This window comes from Eptesicus fuscus, chromosome 18 (assembly GCF_027574615.1).
Source record: "Eptesicus fuscus isolate TK198812 chromosome 18, DD_ASM_mEF_20220401, whole genome shotgun sequence".
Classification (NCBI taxonomy): Eukaryota; Metazoa; Chordata; class Mammalia; order Chiroptera; family Vespertilionidae; genus Eptesicus; species Eptesicus fuscus.
In genome coordinates this window covers 27,180,904-27,207,146 of record NC_072490.1, presented here as the reverse complement: position 1 = coordinate 27,207,146, position 26,243 = coordinate 27,180,904, and the positions used below count along the sequence as shown (strand labels likewise).

At 58.5% G+C, this 26,243-nt stretch overlaps 2 protein-coding genes across 2 annotated transcripts in view; both read right to left on the bottom strand.

Annotated features, from left to right (window-relative positions):
• BFSP2 (beaded filament structural protein 2) overlaps positions 1-5,851 on the bottom strand; it is a 50,115-nt gene extending 44,264 nt beyond the window's left edge. Inside the window, exon 1 of the mRNA XM_054708044.1 lies at positions 5,366-5,851. Within this exon, the coding sequence (XP_054564019.1) occupies positions 5,366-5,851 (486 nt within the window). The remainder of the gene's footprint in view (positions 1-5,365) is intronic.
• A 2,935-nt stretch (positions 5,852-8,786) lies between these two features.
• TMEM108 (transmembrane protein 108) overlaps positions 8,787-26,243 on the bottom strand; it is a 109,929-nt gene continuing 92,472 nt past the window's right edge. The window contains exons 2-4 of the mRNA XM_028129059.2: positions 21,159-22,568; positions 12,150-12,304; positions 8,787-8,909 (exon numbers count right to left, since the gene is read on the bottom strand). Of these exons, the coding sequence (XP_027984860.2) occupies positions 8,787-8,909; positions 12,150-12,304; positions 21,159-22,568 (1,688 nt within the window). The remainder of the gene's footprint in view (positions 8,910-12,149; positions 12,305-21,158; positions 22,569-26,243) is intronic.

Here is a 26,243-nt window from a genome sequence, read left to right as displayed (position 1 = left end):
GCCCGCCCTCCTCCTGTTTAACACGAAGAGTAGCAGAGCATGTTTCTGCAGCTGCCATTTTACTCAAAAATATATATTCGTGCCGCCCAGCCAGCGTGGCTCAGTGGTTGAGCATAGACCCATGAATCAAGAGGTCGGCCTTTCAATTCCGGGGCAGGGCACATGCCAGGGTTGAGGGTGCGATCCCCGGTAGGGGGCGTGCAGGAGACCTCCTACTCATCATTAATGTTTCTATCTCTCTCTCTCCCTTCCTCTCTCTGAAACCAATAAAAATATATGTACTAGTTCCCAGCCTCCTTGTTCTTTTCTTACAGAAGCGGGGAGTCTGCTGTGTCGTTTAGCTGCCGGACCTCCGGCTTGTTCCCACTGTTCCACTTCTGAAATATTCAAGGAGCAGGACGCTCTCTGCCCCTAAGTCCAGGGTTCCGGTTTGAAGCCGCAGCCCGCCAGGCTCTGTCTGCATTTGTCCGTCTGTCTGGCTGCCTTTGGAGCGCTGGGACTTGCTGGGAGAGGGGAGGGGCACGCACTGACCTCCGATAGCTTGACATTCCATGGTGAGAACCGCAAAACTCTTAGCATCAGACTGTCAGACCTCAGAGGGAAGGTAGGGGAGGGTGAGGATAAGGGAGAGAGATCAACCAAAGGACTTGTGTGCTTGCATATGAGCCTAACCAGTGATCACGGACAAAAGGGGGGTGGGGGCATGCGTGGGGAGGGGTTTGGGATGGGAATGGGGGGGGGGATAAGGACAAATATGTGATACCTTAATCAATAAAGTAATTAAAAAAAACTCTTAGCATCAACAATGCCATTCATATTCGCATAACCCATGGACACAGACAATAGTGCGGTGAAGGCCTGGGGGTGGGGGTGTGGTGGAGGGGGTCAATGGGGGTTTGAAAAAGGGGGCAATCTGTAATACTTTCAACAATAAAGATAAAATTAAAAAAAATAAACAATGCCATTCAGCCCCCCACACGAGGGGGCCTGAGTAAACTCTGGCCTGGCTTCTACCCCGTCCCACACCATGTCCCGGGGATGACCCCAGCCCCTTACAATGCCTGCCCGACCGAGAAAACTCAAGCTGCCAATGAAGTTACAGTTTATTCCAGTCCAAACCTGACAAGGGGCCCCTGATGTCCCTTTCTTAGGCAATTACTGAAGGAAACGTGGAATTACAAATCCCTCCTCTGCCCCTGAGATAGAAGTCCCTGTAACCCAGAACGCTTCCTCAACCCGGAGCCACGTCTGCGATGCAAACGTCTGTGGAGATAGCGCCCCTGTCGCCCAGCTCCCGTGGGAGGGTGGGTGCGAACTCGTTTTTACTTTGAGGGTATGTGTATTAAGGCTGGGGACAGTGAAACAAGGAAGGGCTCAGCATAGAAGAAGCAACAGGAGAGCCCAATTTTCATCATCTGGACTCACTCCCCTGCCCCCCAATTCTTCAACAAGGATCTCACCCTTTAAGAGACGTAAGGGTGGCTGAGCGTGTTTGGGAAGAGCACAGAAAGGGGCCCCTAGTGACAGGGCTCAGTCTGCCCTATTTTCTTTAGCAATTCCGCTCCCTCCTAGACCCCTACGTATCACAAAACAAGAGGCCCCAGGAATCAGGAGCCACCCTCCTTGGAAAGCACTTAGTGGCCACCTTTATTACTCGACCAGGTCCTTGGGAGCAGCCTCCTGTCCCTCCCCTCCCTGCTCCACCAAAATATTTCTTCCAGTTTTATTATCACTCCCTCCAAGAGGAATTCTCCTGGACATATTTTTCTCTGCATAGTTACATTTCTAAGGATACTCTATTTTTTTAAAAATATATTTTATTGATTTTTTACAGAGAGGAAGAGAGAGGGATAGAGAGTTAGAAACATCGATGAGAGAGAAACATCCATCAGCTGCCTCTTGCACACCCCCTACTGGGGATGTGCCCACAACCAAGGTACATGCCCTGACCGGAATCGAACCTGGGACCCTGAGTCCATAGGCCGACGCTCTATCCACTGAGCCAAACCGGTTTCGGCCTAAGGATACTTTAGTGTCCCTTATAGCTCAGCTAGCAGAGTAAACTCTCTTACTTGACTGCTCTGATCACATAAATTGCATTTATTAAAAAACAGAAATGGGCTGGGCCGGCGTGGCTCAGTGGTTGAGCATCGACCTATGAACCAGGAGGTCATGGTTCAATCAATTCCCGGTCAGGGCACATGCCTAGGCTGTGGGCTTGATCCCCAGTAGGGGGCGTGCAGGAGGCAGCCCACCAATGATTCCCTCTCATCATTGATGTTTCTATCTCTCCCTCTCCTTTCCTCTCTGAACTCAATAAAAAATATATTTATAAAAACAAAACAAAACACACACACACAAAAGAAAACAGGAGTGGTTTAGTCTCGGGTCCATGTGTTCAGGCTTTTGCAGATTCTAAAAGGGCTCGTGGTGCCCCACCCCACCCCCTTTCGGGGACACGGGTGGTGAAATGTGAACAATGACCCTGCTGCCTGTGTTTTTATTCAGCGGGGGAAGGATTAGTTCTTATTTCTTTAAACACAAGAATAAAAAACCCTGCTGGGACCCCAGGTTCTGTCCGGAGAGAACCCTGGCCCCAGTGGTCTAGTTGTCTCAGTGTCCGGAAGTTTCTCCAACAGGCAGACCCCAGGGTGTGGGCTCTCTCTCTGCCAGGGACAGAAACGGGCTGTGAGCAGCAGGCCACTTAGCATTCGAATCCTCTGGCCTCTCCGTCATGTTGACTTCTCCTTTCTCCAGCCGACAGCCTTTGCTGCGGAGGTGTTGGCTGCCGTGGCCGCCCATGGAGCCCACTCATGTCCGTGGAAACCCAAGCCTCCAGGGCTCCTTCCTTCCCCGGGCAGCGCCTCCCGGCCTGGCTCACAGCCTGAGCTGGGCGGCCTCTGGGCTGCCCCTCCTCTGCCCCCGTCCGCCCATCCGCAGCTCCGAGGCAGGGACGCTGCCTGCTTTCAGTCTTGTGTTCGGCCTATGTGATGAAAGGGCCTGATGTCGCCAGAGTTTATCATCAGCACCACTCACTGGGCAGGAAAAGCCAGGAGCCCTCGGCGGAGCTGGGGAGGGGAAGGGCCACCTTCCGCCCCGGCGATGGCCGGGCGCCGGGTCCTCCGTGGCCTCCGTGGCCACCACCTGGGCATTTCCTGTCTATCGTCACTGCTTAGCCGGAGAAGTGGCCGAGAGGCGCTCACACAGCGGAGGAGCAGGGGAGAGAGGTTTGGCATGGAAAAGGGACTTCATGTACATTAACCCTCGCCAAGACTGGCAACAGTCCCTGTGGCCGGATCACGGGCCTCTCAGGAAGCTCCCTGTCCCCAGGGCTGCTTTGTCTTGTGATCTGAGCCTCAGTTTACTCAGTTTATTGTGAAAAATAAAAAAAGGTGGAGCTCCTTGTTAAAAAAACAGAGAGAAAAGAAAGATGCCTTTAAGACTATTAAAAGGGAAAGCTTTGTCCTATTTTCTATGGTTTTTCTCACAGTAATTCTGCTATTTAATCTCGTACTCCCTCAGGCACAGGGATACTCAAGGGGCGAGTGCAACCCTGGTCGGCACCTGGGGGGTCCTGCCCCACCATTCGGGGCACTGCCTGGTCCGTCAGCCGCTGGACCGACATGCCACCTCCTGGCCGAGGGTGGGGAAGTGGCCAGGCATCGCCGTTCCTGCAGACTGGCCGCTCCCACCCACGGAGGGGAGTTCACCCCCAGAGTACTGAGCCTCGGTGCCACCCTGTGGGCAGCTGGGTCAATGGGCAAGAGGCTCGTGAAGCGTCTGTGTGGCATCAGAGTGCAAGAAATTGCCCTGCAGAAATCCGGGCACAGCTCGGGGGTTTACCCGGCACAAGGACTGGAAGCAGGGCGGCTGCAGTGAATCTCGGAGGAAGGGCTGCCTGAGACGTGGCAGCTTTAAGGCCCAGGCTGCCCTAGGCAGCTCTCCCTCAGCCCAGCTGGTTGCGAATGAACAGCAGCCCGGGCCCAGCAGCGAGGACAGTGTGTGCCATGGGTCCTGTGCTGTCAGCTGGCCCTGACTGACGTGGGGAAGCATCCTGGGATGAGATGCGAGGCAGGCGGGGCACAGGGGGAGCCCCTGAGGGTGTCTGCTCAGCATCACCCTGCCACACACAACAGAAGGTTTGTCACCTTGTCTTGGGGGCTGCGTGCTGGGCCCCAGGGCGCACGGGGTGTGAGCTGGCGGCTCCTGGCTGGGTGAGAGGCTGAGTGAGCGCAGAGGGATCCCAAGGCCGGCACTGGGAGGGCAGGGGCGGGAGGAGGGGGTGGGGGAGGGTGAAGGCAGCCACCAGGAAGAGCCGGATGAGATGTGCGGTGCTGGCTGCAGTCCCAGTGTTAGAGCCCAGGCTGCAGGCTGGGCGTGGTGGGCGAGCTGCGAGCTCTGCAGAGAGCACCCAGCGCAGGTCCTGACTAAGCAGCGAGGGCGGAGGAAGCCTCGGTCCTGCCCTGCCCGTCAGACAGCCGCCAGCCACAGGCGGCCATGCAAAGTCACCAAATGCAATGAGATAAAAACATCCGTTCCCCAGTCGCATTAGCCACACCTGGCCAGGGGCCACCAGGAGGGAGTGTGCACACAGGCCACTGCCATCGCTGCTGAAAGTCCTATTTGAAGGCAAATGACCCCTTACTGTCTTACATTGAACACATGTTGAAATCACATTTAAAATACCTTCAGTTAAGTAAGACATACTACCAGTATTAACTAACTTCACCGGCTTCTTTTTACCTTTTTTTTTTTTTTTTTACTGTGCGCAATAGGAACTTGTAAATTATCCACGCGGCTCCTATTTCTATCGGACAAGGGCCCAGAACACACCTTCACTCACTCATTGTTCTTTTTTTTTTCCACTCATTGTTCTTAATGCTAATCCATTCGAAGCTACTCCGTGTGACCATGGCTGTAAAAACCCTTTCTTAACACAAAGGTTACGGGGCAGCCCGAGGTAATGGCACAAATGCAAGCTTTGGAGCCAGAAAATTCCAGGTCCAATTCTCAGCTGCACCCCCTACTCGCTGCAAGGTCTTGGCCAAAGAACTTCCCTTTGTGCCTCCGTTTCCTCCTCTGAACATTGGGATCAGTGAATGAGCCACAGCACAGCACTGCTGTGCACGCCCGGGGAGACAGTGATGGAGAGGGACGCTCGTGGGCCCGGCCCTCGTGCGCCTCCGTCAGTGGTCATCGTCACTGCTGTTCTCACCGTCTAGTGTTTTTAGCATGAAAGTAGGAGGGGTTATGGTCAGTGTCTCTGGCCTCCGACCACTCACTCCCCTGCCCCCCGTGCCCTGCCTCAGCTGTCAGCCTCCCGTCCCGCCCTCCACAAAGCCCTTGGGCACAGCCCGGCACTCACCTGCTGGCAGCTGCTGGCCCAGGAGGCCCTGAGGGCGCCCCAGTGCTCCGCACGCCCGGCCTTGCTCTCCAGGTGCCTCCGCAGCTGGGCCTCCAGCTCCTGGCTGACCTGCTCGAGGGCATGCACCTGGGCCATGTATCCCACCAGGCAGCCCCCCAGGTCTTCAGCGGCATCGGGGTCCCTCCCCAGGCCGGGAGCCGGCGCTGTGGCCAGGCCTGAGCTCCGCAGCCCCTGCAGAAAGACACTGCTGATGCCCAGGGCTCGGCGGGTCACGCGGGCACCCAGGCCACCTGTGTACCCATGGGAGGCCATCCCTACGTAGACCCTGGGTGCTCGGATGAGGCCACCCATGGCACTGGTCCTGGAGGCCGGGGGGCTGTCCAGGGAGGAGGACGATGACCGTGTCCCCCTGAAGGACGCCCCGTGCCTCTGGACGGGCACGCTGGCACGGGTGGGCGCATCCACCACCACTCGCTTTGAGCTCATCGCCCTTCTGCCTCTCTGTGCCTGCCGGGCTTAGAGTCCAGCGGCTTTTGGTGTGCAGTCCCGGGGGCGCTGGGGCCGGGTCATGGGCCTCTCTGGAAGCTCCCTGTCCCCAGGGCTGCTTTGTCTGCTGTTTTCCATGAGTTTCCATCGCTCTCGGAGCTGAAAGAGAGCCGGCCGTCCAGGGCCGTGTGCAGAGGCCCTCGCACATTCTCTGCAGGGTCATGTGCCCCACCTCCCAGGCTTTCCTGCTGGTGGTGGCGGGGGCTGGATCCCTGCAAGCTGTGGGGGTGGCTCATCTGGGGTTGTGCGTATTTCACTAAGTGAGGGCAAGGCAGGCATCAAGCAGCCCCGTTTCACAGGTGAGTCAACTGAGGCTCAGATCACAAGTGGCTGACCCAGGGTTTAACCAATGCAGGTATTCCCAGGGCCAATTTCAGGGCTTTCTATCTACATCCTTACAGGTGCTGGTGTGCGACTGTGTGACAAGGTCCAGCCAGGTGACACAGGAGGGAAGCAGCCGTGAACCAGCCATGGCGGAGGCAGCCCCGGGGGCTCGAGAGACACAAACCAGGCCTGTTGCTTCCTTCATCCCCCCTCATCCTGGCAGCAGCTTCAAGTCCCTCCCTAGTGTCCTTCTTCCTGAGAGAACAGAAGCTCACCCGCTGTGTGGGCTTGGCCAGCCTGCTTCACCTCTCCGGACCTTCCTTCCCAGGCCCTGGCCTGGGCTCTGCCTCGCTAATGCACCAAGAAGGCTGCCCACAGGGCCTGTGAGTCTGCGATGACAACATCCTCCCACAGGGGGCGCTGACTGGGCTGCGAGGAGCTGCATTCTTGTGAATTCCAGGGTGTATCGCTCAAGGCTAAAGGAAGGGCTCAAACCAGAGGTTGCATGGGTACGATTACGCTCTACAGAATCGTAACCCTCACGGCCAGGTTAACGTCAGCTTCCTCTGATACTGACCACGAAGCCCCGAGTCCCGGGGAGGGGTGGGGGAGGAGGGGATGTGCCCTCATTCACACCGGTGCCTCCCAGTCCTGAGGAGGGATGATTCTCTTTTGGAGAAATCACAAACATGTTTTAAAGGACTTGTCTTATCAAACAATAAACGGCTAGTCCTATTAGCTCATCATTCTCACAACAACCAATTTATGGTTAAAGTAGATGAAAAACAGAGCTGGATACTAGGTGGTGTGGGTACTAAAAGGAGACTTAAAAGCTATTTTAAAATGAAAAGGATACAACATGTATTAGCAACGGAATCCTCTGGCTAATAAAATAAGTTTATTTATATATACATGGTAGCTGAATTCTGTTGATAAGGAAAAATAAGTCATACATCCACATATGTATATATAACATATGCATCTTCGATTACATATGTTATATATAAAGTTTACAAACAGGTATCTTTCTATATGCACACACACATTGACAGAGTAAATGCAGTCGCTGACAGAAATCCCACGACCAGGAGAACATGGCAGACAGCAGCACACTGGGGAGGAATCTCGGGGCAACATGTAACCTGCGTCTGTGTAGGACGAAGCGTCTTTACAGAGAGATAACCACGGAGCTCAAGCCCGGTACGTCCATACGACACGGAGAACACACGTTTCTGAAGGCCATCTTTTTCAAAGGAGAAGGAAGAAAGAAGAGAGTCATGACACGAAGACCACAGCGATAACACAGACATATGAGCCAACATTGAAGTTCGATCCCCAGTCTGACTATAAGAACATCTATATTCAAAATATATGCTATCAAACTATTTTTCTTTTAGAGAAAGGAAGCGTCCCAGCATTAATCTCCCGGCCCAGCCCCTACCTAAGAGGGAGAGAATGCAGAAGCCCGCGTGTGTCCGAGGGTCTGCCACCCACAGTGTGGGTCGGGGAGGCTGCCCACGAGGGAGGGAGCAGTGGGGGGGGGGGAAAGGAAGGGGGAACCGGAAATGAGAGCCGGGTGGCGAGTCCATGTGCTGACAGCCAATCGGGGGTCAATGCTGAGGAGGATGGGATGGTTCCTCTCCCAAGCGATGGCTTTGGCCATTTCGTTCCCGTAAGACCGCAGGACGATTGAGAAGGTACAGCGTCAAGGCTTCTCACGGAAGCGCCTCCTCAGGGGCGCTCTCCGGTGGCCTTCTGAGAAACGAAGCTGAACCCCTAGAAGCTGAGCCCCCTTGACCATGTGATGCTGGAGGAAGGGCCAGCAGCCTCCAGCTCGGGCGGGTCCGCATCGGCACCCTCTCCGGTGGAAGGCACAGTGTGGGACGCAGACGTGGGTGCTGCCGGGGAGGCGGGCGGGTGCCTGTCGGAGGGCAGCCTCTCTTCGCCAGGGAAAGGCAGGCCTGTGGTCGGCACGGCGGCGGGTCCCGTTGTGTGGTGTCAGGGGGCCGTGGCCTCAGGATGCCCGGTGAACTTCGGGGGTCCCCGGCCTGCTCAGAGGGGTTACCCTCAGTCAGTGGTGCCAGTGTGAGGCGCCGGGGGCTCCTCGGCGGCGGGTGCCCGTCCGCTTCCTGCTGCAGGGATGACTCTGCCGTCCTCTCCCCCAGGTGCCTTCACTGGTGTAGGGGTGGCCGGGGTCACATGGACTCAAGCGGACCCGAGCTCTGAGAATCCTCGGGGGCCACGCACGTGACATTCCCTCACTGCCCAGGCTGCTGGGACCCGCGAGGGCTCAAGGACAGTTATGAAGAGAAGCAATCGGTGCAAGTGCTTTGCTTAGAAATACCTTTATTTTATAAAGCCACGGGTCGTTCTGTAAAGTTGTTTTTTAAACCACACTTATAAAAAAGGTGTTGACAATTCTTAGGAGAGAAAAAGCTGAAAATGTTTCTCCTTCAGTCAGGGTTACACAAAGGTTATATTTATAATATATATTTGTATAGTTATGATTTAGAGCCCAAAGGTAGGGCATGGCAAAGCGGGGGCGCTGCGGTCAGATCTCGGATACCTGATCGCCCCCCACAAACAGTGTTTCTTGGCAGAAGGGGTTGACGAGGACCATCCCCGTGTCTCTGTAGTCGCCGTTGGCTGGGGAGCGCGGCTCTGAGAGCTGGTCCTGGGGAGACAGGGAGGAGATGGCGTGAGCTGGGAGGGCTCACCGGGTGGCCCTTCTTACAAAAAGGGACCCACCGATTGTGGGTAAACATTTTTCATCCGTTTCCCTGCCAGTGCCGAGGTGCACAGCCCTCTCTGCTCTTTCAGGTTTTTACAGCGGCTTCAAAAAAGATTTCCTGCTTCCGGAGTCACCCCCACCTCAGCTTTCTGAGATGGGATTGCTCTCCTCATTGAAGTCTGAGCGAGCTCACCATGCTCCACACACACACCATATGGCAAACTGTGGTCCACTGGGGCCACAGACTCCTCTTCCTGCCTCTCCCTCACAGACCTCTGGGAGACCTTGCTGCTTTTCCTCCCTGACACACCCCACACTAGTCCACCTCTTTCCTGTCCTGCCACCCCCATGTCAGAGCCTCCACGGGCTAACTGCCCCCCTCCTGAGTCCTCCCAGGGTCAGGTCAGAATCCTGGCCCCACTTCTTGCAGAACTAGATGTGCGGAGGGTCTGGATCTCTGTGGGATGCACTGTAGGTGGAAGTGGACAACTCAGTCTGTCTCCAGGAGTGGGAACAGGCCCTCCAGTGCTTGGGCATCTGAAGGGCTGTGGCCCCACCACCCAGGGCTGCCAGCACCCGTGGGCCACGGGACGGCACTGCCCAGGGCTGCACACACCCGAGGGCCACGGGACAGCTGTACTGACTCAGCCTGGGGAGCTGGTTCAGGGGAAAAGGCTTCGCTTGTTCCAGTTCTAAACAGGTGGAGCCTCAGGCCCTGCGGGCGGTTCCAGGGCAGAGGCTGAGCCGCAGGCCAGGGGCTGACTGGTCTAAGACAGACCTGCTTGCATGTCTTCTCTCTCGGAGGCCACAGTGAATTCTCTGAAGTTTCTTTTTAAGGAAAACATGTAATTTTGAGCAATATGTGCTGCTTTATGGAGAATAAAGAGATGAAGGGAGGGAGAGGCCATTTGTTGGTGAAATGTCTTCTCTGATGACGGGAATTTCCCTGAGCGCCGGGAACTGGCCGAGTGCCCACCTGAGGGTGACACCCGCCAGCCCTCTCAGTAAGGACGACGGGGCATGTCAGCGGGCAGAGCCTTCTCCGCGGCTCTCGGGCTGAGCTGCGGAGGGACTGTGGGGGCTGGACCCGGCTTGTCCTTTTACAGTCTCACAAAGCAGGTGCCCGCCCAGGGGAACCAGAGACTTTTCTCTGCGTGAAAAGGAGAAAGGTATGTAGGAAGCGGCTAAGGTAAGAAAGAAGAGAAGGGAGGAGGTGGGAAGGAAGAGGGAAGAGGAACGCAAGCTTGGAAAAGTTCCCCAGCACCTTCTGGGCATCACGTGCTCGCACGGCCGGGACGTGTGTTCGGCGGCTTTCGTCCACCCTAAGGGGGGCAGGCACCCACGAATGTGCTTGGGCAATGCTCCTGGCGGCCTCCAAAGCGGGCAGCTCAGAGGCGGTGAGCACACCCTGTGACCCATGATCACCGTGGGTGGTCTGCGGTGCACACGCGTGCCCAGGGAGGCGGGACAAATGGTGGCATCGCTCTAGATCAGGGTGGGAACCTTTTTTTCTGCCACGGGCCATTTGGATCCTACATCCAAACATCATTTGCGGGTCCTACAAAATTATCAACGTAAAAATCAGCCTGGCCCTGACCGGTTTGGCTCAGTGGATAGAGCGTCAGCCTTCGGACTGAAGGATCCCAGGTTCGATTCCGGTCAAGGGCATGTACCTTGGTTGCGGGCACATCCCCAGTAGGAGGTGTTCAGGAGGCAGCTGATCGATGTTTCTCTCTCAGCGATGTTTCTAACTCTCTATCCCTCTCCCTTCCTCTCTGTAAAAAATCAATAAAATATATTGAAAAAAAAAAACAACAGCCTGCAATATTTAGTCAAACATTTGATTAACTCACCCCTAACGCCTGGGCAAATGATTTCCAGGGTCTTTTTTTTCTTTTTTTTAGATTTTCTCTCTCTTTTTTTAAAAAAAAATATTTTATTGATTTTTTTACAGAGAGGAAGGGAGAGGGATAGAGAGTTAGAAACATCGATGAGAGAGAAACATCAATCAGCCGCCTCCTACACACCCCCTACTGGGGATGTGCCCGCAACCAAGGTACATGCCCTTGACCGGAATCGAACCTGGGACCCTTGAGTCTGCAGGCTGACGCTCTATCCACTGAGCCAAACCAGTTTTGGCAGATTTCCAGGGTCTTGCAGGGCTGTGGGCCGGACGTTCCCCACCCCGCACTAAAGCACAAAGAGGGGAGTAGACCTCCCGGGAGGGAAGCCGATAAAATTCACTCTGAACCCAAACGGAGCTTCGTGCGCAACCCCGAGCTGTGTCGATCGGCAGCCTCCGCATCAGGGCCTCTGGCTGTGCCCACGGTGGCCTGTGCTCGGGGTCGGAGAGACTCCTGGCCTTCCCGTAGTACGCGCACAAGCACTGCCTTTCCACTTCGGTTTTCATGGGCCAATTTTGCAAAGAGAATAGGAGGAATTTAGAGCTCAGGGGTTGGCAGCCCACACTCAAAGCGGGGCCAGCCTCTGCCTCGTCCTAAAACCAGGTCACACAAAACTCAGAACTTTCAATGACCCTCTGCTGCCCACGACTGAAGTCCATTCAGGCCCATTCAAGACCATGCCCATCCACCTGCCAATCCTGTTGCACCCTGGCCTCTACCCACCTTCCCTGCAGAGTGGAAAGGGCACAGCGCCCAAGCCAGAGACCTGGGTCCCAAGCCAGCCAGGTCCGTGTCGGGCAAATGCCCCTCGGCTACGTCCCTTGCGGGGACACCTGCTAAGTCCCCTGTGCAGACTTCCTCGGGTGCCCACAGCTCGCTGTAACGCCTCTTGCATCTCCCCTAGTCTGCTTTGTTTTGGAAGGATGCATGAGGCTCAGACCCCAAGCACGTTGGAATCTGGGCCCCTTGAGAGCAAGCTCTCATCTCCACAGCCCCCGGACAGGAACACGGGTCCTCTGCGAGTATTTGTTGGCTTGTTCCCAGGGACAGTGACTCCAAAGCTTTACCGTGTGTACGAGGCACCTGGGTTCTCGCTGAAGGGCAGACCCTGATCCCAGGCTGGGCGGGGCCGCAGCCTCCGGTGCTGCTGGGACCACGCCCCGAGGAGCAAGGCGCCTGGAAACGGCCGATGCTCCCTCCACAGCTCTCTCTGGAGCCTGCGGCTCTCCGGGCTGTGGGGCCAGCACCTCCAGGGGCACCCTGGGCCGGGGCTCCGTACCTCAGAGGTCTCGAGGGACTGGATCTCCCGCGGCAGCTCCACAGCGTGCTTGTTGAAGTAGTCCATGGTGATGGCGTTGTTCCAGTAGCTCAGGTTGTTCTCCGGGTTGGCCGCCTTCTTCTTCCTCCGCAGGCAGCACACGGTCAGCAAGACGGCTGCGGAGAGGGTCCACGTTAGGGAGGGAGGGGGCCCAGCACGGAGCAGCGTTCCCGAGGGACCGAGGCCAGTCCCCAGGAGCGCGGCGATGGCCACCCAGTCCGCCACCGACCCCCATTCATTCACTCCCGTGCTCATTCAACAAACACCTACGTGTGCCGAGTGCCTTGTGCCAGGGGCTGGGGAGGAAGAAGGACAAGGATGCCTGCTTTTGTAAGCTTCCCTTCTAGGGGTGTATGGAGGGTCCAGACAATACATACATAAAACAATGAATGAATAAGGTAAATATAGATAGTGACAACTGTTCAGAAAAATAACACAGGGCGAAGGGAGAGACAATGGAGGTGAGCTGGGGGAGAGAGTGCTTCAGTCATCACGGAAGGCTTCCCTAGGAGGTGAACGAGGGCTAAAAACAGAATGCGGGGGAAGGGAGGCAATGTGTTCCAGGTAGCGAAAACAGCATGTGCAAAGGGCCTGAGGTAGGGACAAGCTTGATGTGTGAGAAAAGACTGGCATGGCTGGGGTGCGGTGAGTGTGGAGGAGAGGCAGGAGATGCCAGAGCGGTGTTTAGGGCGGTGCCCACAGGCCAGGGGGCAGGAGGCTGGGCTGTAACTTCAGTTATCTGTGGGCACTACAGCGCCACTCCTGGAGTCTGCTCCAAGAAAAGGCCACACTCATTCGGTGGGAGGAGAGCGTGGCTGCAGAGAAGGCACGTGTGTTCTGAGTGGCTCTGCTGGACTGATGAGGGGAGGGGGGCAGAGAGCGGGGCAGAGCCAGATGAGCCCTGGATCCCCACAGGCGGCCGAGAGCGAACCCTGACACCTGGACTCCAATGCCTGCTGCTCACTGTCCGTGATCCTGCCTCACAGACACTCTGAAGGCCGAGGCAGCACATTCGGGCCTGGTGGGGCTTCTACGTGCCACAGCCTGACGTGCGACCTGTCTGTCCAACCTCTGAGACGCGGGGGCCCCAGGGAGGGAGGAACACGTTTGGATGTTGCTGATGAACCAGGCGACAGAGTGACTGGGGCCACAGGGAGGCTTCTGTGGTGGGGGAGCTGGGATGGCTGTCTAGGCTCCCACATGGAACAGGTGATGCAATGCCAAGGGTGACAGGATCCCTCTCGGGGAGAAGCCCGTAAGTGAAGACCGGGCATCTCCTGCCCAGGTGTGCCATCACCAGGGCCTGTAAGGTGGCTGAAGCTCCAGGCCAGGGGTGGGCAGGATGCACCCAACATCCTGGAGGTGCCAACCACCTGTGCTGGGGAGAGGGGGCCCTAAGCTGAGCTGTCCCAGAGGCTGGACCCACGGTGACAATGGCCACCAGGGGGCAGCAGAGGACCATCTCTGTCCACAGCAGCCCACTGGCCAGCACCAGGGAGCCTGTGTGTGCCAGGGTGTGGGGCAGCTGCAGAAGCTGGCACCCACACAGCTGCGACCTCAGGGCCCACGCCCAGCCCTCTGTGGGAGGAATTCTCCCGGATGCAGGAATTCTGTAGCTCTCATCCCAGCTGCCGTCTCAACCTGAGAAGACCTCCAGACAAGGTCAAGAGATCAGGCAAGTTTCCATGCCATCCAATCTGCTTTGATCAGGAAGACTTTTAATTCTTTTAATCACCATCCTTCTGGGTCCCCTTAAAAGGTTTTAAAATATGAAGGAAATGTCTGAATATTTGAGCTATAAGAAATTTGAGCCTGGCTGGTATGGACTTTTGAAAACTTGTGCGTTTCCTCCTCCTTCCCGCCCTTCCTTCTGAAGAGTCCTTTCTTCAACTGGTTGAAGGGAATGGGGGGCTGGGCGGGGGGGGGGGTGTGGAGCTGTAGAACGCGGCCTGAAAAGCTGCTAACTTAGGGCACCGCCTTACTCCACAGATGAGAAAGCCATGGCCAGAGCACCTGGCTGGCCGGCCGCAGGTCACAGGTGTGAGTGGCAGGCCCGGGGCAAGTCCCCAGGTCCCCTCTCCCTTTTCTGCTGTCTCTATTCCCTGCCCCTGCTTCCCACCTGCCCCTGGGACTGGGTGTGCAAAAGCCTGGGGAGTCAAGCTGGCGGCAGCCACAGAGAGGGTAGGGAGGGGCGAGGCTGCCAAGGAGCCAGGCTGTGAACCTGGGCCGGCACAGGTTGCAGAATTCGGTCCCCTGACCCCTCCCACCCTGAGTCCTGTGGGAAGGGTGGCCTTGGTGGGGCGGCCTGAGGGCTGGAGTAGGGGGTTCTGTTCCCACCTCTCTCTCCTTCATGTGTTGTCAGTGCTCCCGTCCTGACTACATCTCTCTCAGCGGCTCCCAGGGCCGCTCAGGCGCATTGCCCTGCCACAGTGGGAGCCGGCCTGGCGACAGACAGAGCGTGGGCTTGGAGTCCAGAGACCTGCGTTCAAGCCTGGCTCTGCCAGGGGTTAGACTAGGTGAGTCACTTCACCAAGCTGATTACCGGGGCCTCACAGGGTTGTAAGGAAAGTTAGAGACCATGAACGCAAATGCCTAGCGTGCTGCCGGACACGCAACAGGTGCGTAAGTCACAGAGTCACCTCGTTCTCCCGGCTTCCTCCACGACAGAGACCTCGGATGAAATCTGGGCTGCGTGACTCAAGGCCACGGCCGGCTCAAGGCCAAGGCTCTACCTGCGGCTTAGAACTCTCGTTCTTTCAGCGACTGGCCTTCCATCCAGGAAAGAAAAGTACAGCTCAGACGTGTGGCGTCTCTGACGTATCCCCAGCGCTGACCTGGGTGCCTTACCGCCCAATTTAACCCACAAAGCGGCTGCTAAGGAAGCTGTTCCTCCTCCCCAGGTCCAGGAGAGGAGCCGGAAGCTCCTGGGTGTTAACACAATGGGCCCTGCTCACCCAGCTCATTCCTGGGACTTGAACCCAGGTCTCTGTGACCCTCGGGTTGATGCCTGCTGCTCCATCTTGCCCTGGACCCTGGAGGGGACGCACCTTAGCACACGAGGCGCTTTGCACCTACACAGCTCTGTGCAAACACAGGTGCCGGCCACCCGCTTCCAGTTCAGTTAGAAGCTCCAACTGCTCCGCTCCTCCAAAGGCAACAGCTGGGAAGACTCCCCAGGACGCCACGATCTCTACGTCCTCGCGTTCTAAAGTGGAGTGCGGACTCAGCAAGTGCTCTGGGCCTCCTGGGAGTGCCGTGGGCATCATCCCGGACCTGTCAGACGTGTGGCAGGAAGGAGCCCTGGGCCCTGTGTTGGGGGCGTTGAGGGGGAGGCACGGTTCCAGGGACAGGCTCACTGTGTGACAGGAAATGGAAACGAACTCCTGCTGGTTCCCTGAGGACTCCACCTTCCCGAACACCTGCTGAACGTGCTCCCAGGCCTGATGGAGAAGGCACAGCAAATCCCAACAGCAGGATGAACCGTACCTGCCACACGACCACTGCCACGCACGGAGCACCTTCTCCACGCAGGCCCTGCGATGGGCCTTAGAGGCGTCGTCTCTTTGGAGTGGGTGCGGCAGCCATGAAAATGCTGCGCTCAGATCCCCTGCTGAGGGAGCTCAGCTCGGGGGGTGTGGGGGGGGGTGGCCCAGCTGCTGCCCTGGGACCTGTCACCGCGTCGGTGCCGAGGCCGTGCTCCCCGGCTGCTCCCAGCCACGACGGACGGCGGCGGGTACCGGGGCAGGCCTGCTCTGGCAGGACAGGGACGCCCCGTGGCCTGAGGACTCCACTGGCCCTTCAAACTGAATTACAGCCCGAGACTCCTCCTCCAGCCCTCCCTCCCTCCCCTTCCTTTTCTTTAAATATTTTAAAAATTCATTTTAGAGAGAGGAAAGGAGAGGGATAGAGAGATAGAAACATCGACCGGCTGCCTCCTGCAAACCCCCTACTGGGGATCGAGCTGCAACCTGGGCATGTGCCCTGCCCTGGAATTGAACCGTGGCCTCCTGGTTCATGGGCCGACACTCAACCACTGAGCCACGCCAGCTGGGCTCTCCCGCTCCTTCCGCAGCCCGAGGCTCTCCCTGCGCTCCAGCCCCGCCCCTTTATATTTCACCTCTTGAGGCCTAACCCCGTTTTGGTGTCGGCCCCCGGAAGGCCCCGGACTAACAGGGAACACCGGCCCTGTGTTTCAGGGGAGAAGGCACTGGACCAAGGGTTAAGTAACTTGTTCACAGGCTGCGAGTGGGGAGCTGGGATGATGTCCAGGTGTGTTTGGTCCCCAAGCCAAGTCTTCCCAACCCAGGCTTCCTCACTAGCGGTCCATGCAGATTAAAGTTAGGAAATGAGAGAGAGCAGGGAGCGCTGACAGGATGACCCCTTCACTGTGCACATGACTAACCGGGCCCTGGAGGGAAGGGGAGGTCAGGAGTGCGATGAGCCAGGCTGTGGGCAATCGTTCCCCCGCCTGGAGGCTGAGGGGGGAGGTCCAGGGGAGGTCTCAGCGTGTGGAAGGCGGCCAGACTGGATGAGGCCATGGACCTGGGGGAGCCAGGCTGGGACTTACTGCCTGACTCCCCCACCTTGGCCCGAGGGAATATGCCCAGGAGGTCCCCACCAGGGGGCGCTGGTTGGGCAGCACGGAGCAGAGCTGAGAGCCTGGGCATGAGCCGGTCAGCTGAGGACACCCCTGGACAGCCCTGCCTTGCCGAAGGCTGCTCCCTCCCTGTTCACCTGGCTCAGAAGCCTCCCAGGTCACACTTCCTTCTCGCCCTGATCTCCTGTGGCAAAAGGTACACACACATTCGGACTTGACTACCATTCTCAGAACAACTAAGACAGCCACGAGCCATGTTGTGCACACCATTGTGGTCGGTGAACCCTGCACGGATGCTCCGGTGACGGACCCTACGGTGGGAGGGAGCGGACGCTCTGGGGCAAAGCACCCACGGCCGCACACAGGGGCTGGTGATGAAAGCATGCGCAGCTGGATGTGGCATGTGCAGGCCAGGCCAGGGAGCCTGGTAGAGACACAAAACTGGGCTGGTGAGAACCCAGAGGGCTGACAGGCGAGGGAGGGTCCATGCAGCACCAGGCCCAGAGCCTCCGGCGGGAGGTGGTGGACCGTGTGCCCTGATGGTGGCAGCAGAGACCAGCTCAGGAGCCGCATGGCTCCCTGCCCCAGCCCAGGGAGGCCTGGATCCATCCATCCCACTCCTCAGCCCTCCGAAACCCTGTGTGGCGGTCTCTGGCTGGCTCACCTGTCCTTTGGCTGTTGGTGGGGCTCTGACCTGGGCGGGCAGGGAACTGGTGACATCCCTGTTGGGCAGGCCTGAGATTTGCTAAGACTGCCCCCTGATTCTGCCAGAGCAGGGGAGTCACCCACCCATCTGCTCAGGGGTCCCCGCCATCTGGAGTCTGGCTTCTGGAGGGTGGAGAAAAGCAGGGCCAGGGCCGGGCTGAAAAGCCAGATGTGAGAGAATCTATGCATGGTCCTGCCTACCACCCACACTGCCTGAGATACCCATCAAATGGCCACGTAGGGGGCCCTTCTTGAGAGGCTGCCGAGTGGGCTTTTGGATAAATGCTGGTGTTGGGAAGGTCCGAGACAGAGCCCTCGGCCTGGGGTGCAGCCGTAAAAACAGTCTGCATCTGCACACACCTGTGCTTTGGAAGAGCACCGCGTCCTGCAGGGCAAGTATTCTCTCTTAATGCTCCTCTCCCCTGGGCCTTCCCAGGTGACCGATGATCCTGAGAAGTCGGGGCCATGACTGAGGACAGCAGCTGTGTGTGGAGGCGGCCAAGGCCGAGGCAGGAGCCTTGGTGAGTGAGCTCAGGGGAGTGGAAATGCAGGACAGATGCCTAAGGAAGTGGGGTCAGAGGTCCACGGGGCTACAGGGTCCGCTTTGAACACAGGTGCATATCATCCGCGACCAAGCACCTGTCCTAGCCCCAGCGCCTGAAGGCTGTGCCAGAAGCGTTCTGCAGGTGCTGTGCCAGGCGGTGTCCTGGCGTGTGCCGTGGCCGATGTGCTTATGCACGGCTTAGGCAGCTCCCGGGGTTCCTGGCTTTGCGGTAAGATCTGCTCTGCTCTCACAGGCACACACAGCAAGAGGACTAGCGTGGCAAAGCCCAGGTGTGGCCTGGAGGGGCAAAGGCTAGATCTCCTCCTGCTGTCCAGCCCAGGCAAAGAGGAAGCCGGCGGGGAGAGGGCTCCGGACGGGGGAGCACAGCACACATCGCTGACTGCACAGGGCTTGGCCCTCGGGAGATAGCGTGTCCCATCAGACAGACAGACTCCACCACCAGATCTGGGTGGACTCACGTGCGATTGGGGCCCCGGGGAAGTCTTCACCTGGTGACGTACCCCCACCCGTAGGGGTGTTCCTCGCCCAGCGTGTTTGTTTCTGTCTTTATTTCATCCCTCTGGAGAGTCTGTCTTAAGGCTGGAGTGGTTAAAAATAACGGGAACTCGCTTTCTAAACCAGAGCCTCTGGGCACATGTGAGGGATGGAAAATCAGAAAGCTGTCTCCAAGGTGGTTACTTCCTACTATGACCATGGTTAATTATTTATTGGCCAATAGTGCAATAGTTTCTCATTGTCATTCTTTGTGTGTGTGTGTGTGTGTTTTCTTTAAATCCTCACCGAAGATATTTTTCCATTGTTTTTAGAGATAGAGGAAGAGACAGGGAAAGACAGAGAGAAATATCGATGTGAGAAAAACACATCAATTGGTTGCCTCCTGAACACACCCCAACCAAGGCCAGGGAGGAGCCTGCAACTGAGGTACACGCCCTTGACCGGAGTCGAACCTGGGACCCTTCCATCTGCAGGCTGACCCTCTATCCCCTGAGCCAACCGGCCAGGGCTCATTCTTCTGTTTTAGAAGCGGACCATCAGTTTTAAGAATACATGAGGCCCTGGCTGGTGTGGCTCGGTTCGTTGGAACGTCGTCCCGTGCACCAAAAGGGTTGAGGCTTCAGTTCCCAGTCAGAGCACATGCCTTGGTTGTGAGTTCGATCCCTGGTTGGGCATGTACGGGAGGCAATCGATTGATGTTTCTCTCACATCAACGTCTCTCGCATTGATGTTTCTCTCTCTCTCTCTTTCAAATCAATAAACATATCCTCGGGTGAGGATTAAGGAAAAAAGAAAAGAACACACGTGTGTTTCCATGAGCGATGATAAAGCTGCCTAATGAAACAATAAAACCTGAAACCTGCAAACATGTTCACTTTTCTGTGACCTGGGTCCCTGAGCAGACCGGCGGCTCACCCTGACAGGGGAAGTCTGCTCTGCTTTCCAACGGGGAGGAGACAGAGAGCCGGAGCGGCAGCTCCTGGAGAGGATCCAGAATCCAGATTAAACAGATCTGGCTGCAGCGCAGTGCCAAGCAGAAACCATGCCGTGTTAGAGGCACACACTCCTGCCCTGATGGCCAGACGACCTGCCTACGGCCTCCTCTGTGTGAAGGTTCTGGGCTGGGCTCCTCTAGAGCGGGTGAGCCCAGGCTGAGACGTGACGGTCAGCACAACCCACAACGCCGATGCCAGGATGCGCTGCCTGAACAAAGGACCACCGCGCCCCTCTGCGTGGCTGGGCATGTGGGACGCTGTCCTCTCCCTTCTGGGGGGCTGGGACAGGCTGGAGGCCACTGGAGGGGCCGTGATGGGGGCCGGGCCGGGGCCATGCAGCCCATGGAGGGACCTGCAGGAACAAGGCGAGCAAAGACTGACCTTGGGAAAAGAGAAGACTGGCCTTGAGAGCCATTTCCAATGTTGTGGGGCCGGCAGACTGACTGGTTCTGTGTAGTTTCAGAGGGCATGGCTTAGGAAATGGAGTGAAAATTACAAGGAGGCAAATTCTGGCCCCCAAGAGAGCAGGGTAACAACCCGAGGGAGAACGGCTGTCCCACGAGTGAGCACACGGGGGTTCCTCACCCGGAGGGTTCAGAGGGAGGCCGGATGGTAGCTGTGTGGGGTGGGTGGGGTGGGGCTGAGGTCAGTGAGCATTCTTGTGAGGTTATCAGAGAGACTAAGAATCTCGGATCAAGCCCCTGGCGAAGACATAAAGGAAGCCCTCGGTCCTGAGTGACGGCATCAGGTTCTCTATGGAGACACCGGGGTGGGGGAGGGGGTGTGGGGGGAAGCAGCAGCAAGGAAGTGCCGGTCACCTGGGGAGAGCCCTTCCCCACCAACGCCCGTGGAAGCCGAGGACAGGGGTGAGGTCCACGCGGCATCCAGCTCACACCACCGTGAGCACACAGAACGGGGGGAGCGAACGGCGCAGCTCACAGGTGACTGAGGCCTCCGTTAGCCACAGGCACCGTTTGCCAGGGCTGACAACTTCCTGCAAGACCACGGCTGCTCTGCCCTTCTCTCGTGGGGTTAGAGAGACAGAGGAGGGGAAGAGATGCGGGAGGAGAGGGCAGACAGGGAGGAATGTGGAAGGGATGTCGGAGAGGGGGTGAGGGCTCTGCTGTAATTTGCCAAGTGCCCAGTCTCACCCAGGCTCCTCGCTGCCACGTCACTACAGGCAGTCGCAGGCGACCCTGGAGGGCCGGGTGGTGCCATGGCAGGGGCACTGGACTGGAAGACAGGTGCTGTGGGCCCTCTCCCCGCCTGCCTCTCACTAACCCTAGGGTCTCGAGTGAGCCACATTGCCTCCCGGCTCGGCGATTCTTCCTGCAACGTGCAGGGGACACTGGACTCCCTGCGGGGTCCTCCCCGCCCCTGGGAGCGGTGCCTGTATGACCAGCGGGCATCGAGCTGTGGCTGGCAGAGCTGAGGACCAGGGGCAGGGAGAACCACGATCCCTGTCATGCCACCTGTTTCCTGGGATTCTGAACAGCTTTGCCGACCACCTGGTAGGGACTGTCCAACCCTGGGCCAGGGGGTTCTGGGGACGGGCAAGCTGGTGTGGAGGAGGAAGAGGAGGTGGGGGGGAAGGGGGAGGGCCAGGCACTCACAGCAGGAGGAGATGGGCACGCTGATGGCCAGGACCACCCAGGCAATGTCCATCTTGCTCAGGCAGATGGTGGCTCTGTGCTGGGGCGCGTCCCCTTCGGCCACGTGGGAGATGTTCCCGGCCGGGCCCGGCTTCCAGGTCCCCGCGGGGACCAGGCGGTTGAGGAAGTTCCCTGTGGCCGTGGACACCGCTGTGGACAGAGGACGGGGCAGCCGGGCGGTCATGCTGGGGGCGGCCACGGCCTCCTCCTCGGCTGGGGAGACAGTGCGTTCTGAGGCCCCGGGGGGCTGAGCCGGGGCCCGCGGGGCGGAGGGTGTCGCTGAGGATGTTCCCTGAGGAAGCCCCTGGGGAGGGGCTGAGACGCTGGCATCGAAGGCAGCCTGGGTGGGCCCCGGGGCGGCCCTGGAGCCCCCCGAGCTGGCGGACAGAGGCCTGCCGGTCCCAGGGGTGACAGTGAGCCAGGAGTCACTGCGGCTGGAGCTGTCGTGGGGGTCGCCGCGAGGGCGCAGAGAAGGCACTGGGGCAGGCTGTGGGCTGGCGGGGGCGCCTGAGGCTGTGGCGGCGTCCGGCTGCCCTCCCGGGCTGGTGAGGGCAGGACCACCCCCCTGGTCTGCTCTGAGGCCCGGCGTGGCTTCCGTGCGCCCCGACGGGGTGGTGCCTGGTGCCCGTGTGGTCCTGCTGGGCGCCGTGGCTGCGGCCACCGTCTGGGTCTGTGGCGAGGAGGAGTCATTCCAGGGGGGGCGGGTGGGGGGCTCGGGCTCCGCGGACCCTGTGGTGTTGCCTCTGAAGACGGGAAAGGCTCTCGCCGGGGGCTGCTCCTGCCCCGGGTGCGCCGAGCTCTGGTTCCTGCCCCGCGGGCCTTCCCTTCTTCCCGAGGGGCCCCCGAGGGCGGGCAGGACGGGGCGGGGTGAACCGCCAGCCCCCCTGCGGGCAGAGCCGGGCGGTCTGGGGGGTCTGCGTGTGGCCCCCCGGGTGGGGGCTGGGCTGGGGCGGCTGGTGGCTGCAGGCGGCTTTGTCAGCAGGATGGTGGGCCCAGCCTCCCCCGGGGGGCGGCCCTCTGGGCGGGAGGCGGTGGTGGCCATGGCGGCAGGAAGGGGCCCTGTGCTCCGGGGGCCGTCAGCATGGCGGGCGGTGGCTGTGGCCATCGTGGTGGAGGCGGTGTTTGCAGGAGGGTGTCCCTCTGGATAGGGTGTTGCTGCTGCCACGGCGGCTTCGGCCTGTGAGAAGGGCCCATTGGGACGGGGGCTCAAGGTCACCCTGGAGGGGGCGGCCACCAGGGCGGAGCGACTGGTGGAGCTGAGCGGTGGGGTCACCATGGTGCCGGGAGGCAGGACCTGAAGAGATTCCCTGGGAGATGGTTCCTGGGCAGCAAACGCCAGAGCTTCGGTCAGCGCCAAGGTCAGGAGGAAGCCTTGAGGGAGACAGAGGGCAGAGGTGAGATGCCGGGAGAGGCCGAGAACCTGTGACCCCGGAACTCAGGGGAAGCACCCCGGCATCCCTGAGGTCTGGCTGCCACCCTGACCGCATGAGGCCGGTCTGTTAGGGAGGTGCCACCAGGCACTGCCAGGAGGAGCCCCAGCCCAGGGACAGAGCCAGCTGATGGCCGGGCCTTCCTTCCCCAGAGCCTCTGACACGCCACCAGCCCGCCGCCCAGGCAGCTTCTCGAACAGCGAGCGCCCGCGGCCTCTGCAGCCAGGAGGCCCCGGCCCGCTCCGTGGGAGCCGCGCTGGGTCCAGGGAGGACGGCCTAGGTGGGCCGAGCTGACCAGCTCCCTCGTCTTGCCTCAGCCCTCCACTTATGACCTGCTCCTCAGGCTCCCGCAAATCCAGAAGCAATCCCACAACACGCAGGGGCGTCTCGGTGCCACTGGAGGGTGACAGGCAGGGGGTCAGGGATCCAGAGGGGGCGGCCAGCACAGAGCCTCATGAACCGCCAGCCCCAGTGCGGGCAGAGCCGGGCGGTCTGGGGGGCCTGCGTGTGGCTCCCCGAGTGGGTGCTGGGCTGGGCGGCTGGTGGCTGCAGGCGGCTTTGTCAGCAGGATGGTGGGCCCAGCCTCCCCCAGGAGGGGTGGCCCAGGGAGGCCGCTGGCTTTCCGGTGTCGTTGGTGTCCCCTGCGCTCCCTGTGGCGCTCACGCAGCTGAACTCGGTGGGAAGTCACTGGTGGCGGCCAGGCTTTCTGAGTCGGGGAGCCCTTTAGAGCAGCGGTCGCCAACCGGTGGTCTGCGGACCACTGATGGTCCGTGAGGTCCGAATGGTTGGCGACTGCTGCTTTAGAGCATTAAAAAGGTCATGGGCTTTGCCCACTGGTCAGTGTGTAAAATGTACACACTAGTTCATTGAGAAAATGTACAAGGAGAAAAACATTAATTTAAAAACAAGTTGAAATGTGTGTGGATTTTATTAATCACAACGGCATGTGCCCATCTTTAAAAATGATACTCACATACGTGGGAGACAGAGGATCTATTCAGATGCTAGACCGGAACACCAGCCACCCTTCTAAACACGGCCTGGCCACAGCCGGCCTGCCCCGCCCAGGAGCGGCCTCCGAGCCTGATCCCGACCTGTGACTCCTGCTTGTTCCCACGAGCCCCTGGGTCCCTCTCTCGCCCCTCCTTCAGCCCTGCTGGCCGCCTGGCAATGGCGGAGCAGAAACCATTTCCATCTGGCCACTCTCTCAGGTCCCCCTCCCCCACCACATTCCAGCAGGGCTGTTGGCCAGCTCCTGGGACAGTCAGCGGAGCTGCTGACAGGGAAGGCAGGGGCCTGGTGAGCTTCCGGGTAGCAGAGAGGGGAGATCACTTCCTGGCAGGCCTTGGACCTGAGGCCCGGACCACCCTGGGGCCACCTCCAACTTAGGTGGGGTGTGCGGTCTTGGAGGGGACCAGTGTCTTCCTCACCCTGCACTTCACTTCTCAGTGAGGGGCTAGGGGAGGCTGAGGACTGTAGCTCCAATAGAGACTGTAGCACCCATGATCTCTAGGAACAATCTGCCCTAAACAACCTATTTTTTCCAAACGTTCATTCGTGACGTAGCCCAGACATCAGCAGTGTGCGCTGCTTGTTCAAGCCAGTCCTGAAAACTAGTTACCAAGCAGCTACCCCACCCCTGTCTTTCACGCGTGATTCAGTCCTCAAACACTCGCTGGGGTAGAACATTGAGGCTCAGGGAGATTAAGTAACACGTTCGAGGTCCCACAGTATCAGAAGTATTTGAAACGGGGCTGGATCCCACATGCATGTTTTTCCTGGTTAAACAGCACCAATGGCACAGGAGGAGGAAGAAGGGGATGGGAGCTGCATCCACAGAGGAACGTACTGCTGTGCTCCAACCAGTTCAGGCTCAGTCCGCCTCCCCTCTGCAGCTTAAACCACAGGGGTGGTCTAAGAATCGGTATCGAGGCCTCTGATGTTCTGAGGGACATCCTATATAATAAAAGCCTAATATGCAAATCGACCAAACGGAACAACTGGTTGCTATGATGCGTGCTGACCACCAGGGGGAAGATGTTCAACGCAGGAGCTGCCCCCAGCCCACAGGTCAGCCAAGGGAGGTGTCAGCAGGGGGCCCCCCCAATTGCCCCGCCAGTCACCCAGCAGAGGGAGGCCACTGGCAGCAGCAGTGGGGGGTGGGGCCAGCGAGTGGGCGGTGCCAGGCCGGCCAAGGTGGGTGCCAGCAGGGGCCTGGTCCCGATTGCCCCACTGGTCACCTCTCAGATTGGCCCTGATCGCCAGTCAGGTCTAGGGACCCTACCCATGCACGATTTTCGTGCACCAGGCCTCTAGTTCCATTATAAGCCCCTGCTTGGCTCCTGAGGGCCTTGTTTCAATGTAAGTGTTGTTATGAACTGAATTGTGCACCTCTAAGTCCCCATGCTGAAGCCCTAACTCCCAGTACCTCAGAGTGTGAGTGTTTGGAGATGGAACCTTTAGAGAGGTGACTGGGATACAATGAAGCCATGGAGTGGGCTCTAATCCAGTCTGACTGGTGTCCTGACAAGAGGAGATGAGGACACAGAGAGCAGCATCAGGGATGCTCGAATACCTGTGCGGAGGAAAGGCCGAGAGGGGACGCAGTGAGAGGGCAGCCTCGGCAAGCCAGGGAAGGAGGTCTTATTAGAATCCAATACTGTCAGCATCTTGACCTTGGCCTTCAGCTCCAGAACTGTGAGAAAGCACATTTCTGTTGCTCAAGCCCCCAGTCAGTGGTACTTGGTTATGGCAGCCCAAGTAAGTGTCTTACATTAGAGACCTGCCCTCCCCGCCCCCCCCCCCAAAAAAAAAGAGAGAGGTGGAGGCAGGGGCTTGTGTGCAGGTAGTTCATTTGGGGAAGTGATCAGCCATGGGGTCTGATCTGAGGTGAGTGAAATGGGGAAAATCAATCCGAGGGCAAGGTATGAGCTGATTGATTAGAGAGGGAAACTCACATTCGCTGGGACCTGGGAGGAGCTGAATAGACGCCCCTCGAATCATCCCGGTAAGAAAAGCACACCCTGCAGCTCCCATCCCCACTGGCCCACGTGGCTCCATGGGGGCTTGTTCCACTGCACTTCCTTGCTCCTGCACCGCCCATGGGCTGAGTCAGAGAGGGGCTGTCTAGTCCCACCTGGGCCCACCTGCTGGCTGCCATAACAGCTGGAGTTAAACTGAAGGGCTCAGAAGATTCCAGGGGTGGAGGCCAAGGACACAATGGTCTGTGGCAGCGGAAAGGGTATTGCCAAGCTTTCAGAGAGCCCCCAGCTGATTCCAGTGACAGGCCTAGGGGGGACCACTCTGGCCTCCAGAACTTTCGCAGTGCTATGGAGGCAGAGGGGTGAATGCATCCTGGTCTTTATAGCACTCAGGAAAGAAATTCCCCAGACTTTCCCACCAGGAATGTTCCAGGGGCTAAAATCCTCCCAGCTGGAAACATGACTGAAACCCTGCTTGTGTCAGTCTCACAATGTAAGAAAATCTGTTGGTCAAACCTCAGAGGGAAGGTAGGGGAGGGTGGGGGTAAGGGGGAAGAGATCAACCAAAGGACTTGTGTGCATGCATATAAGCTTAACCAGTGGTCACAGACAACAGGGGGGTGGGGGCATGCGTG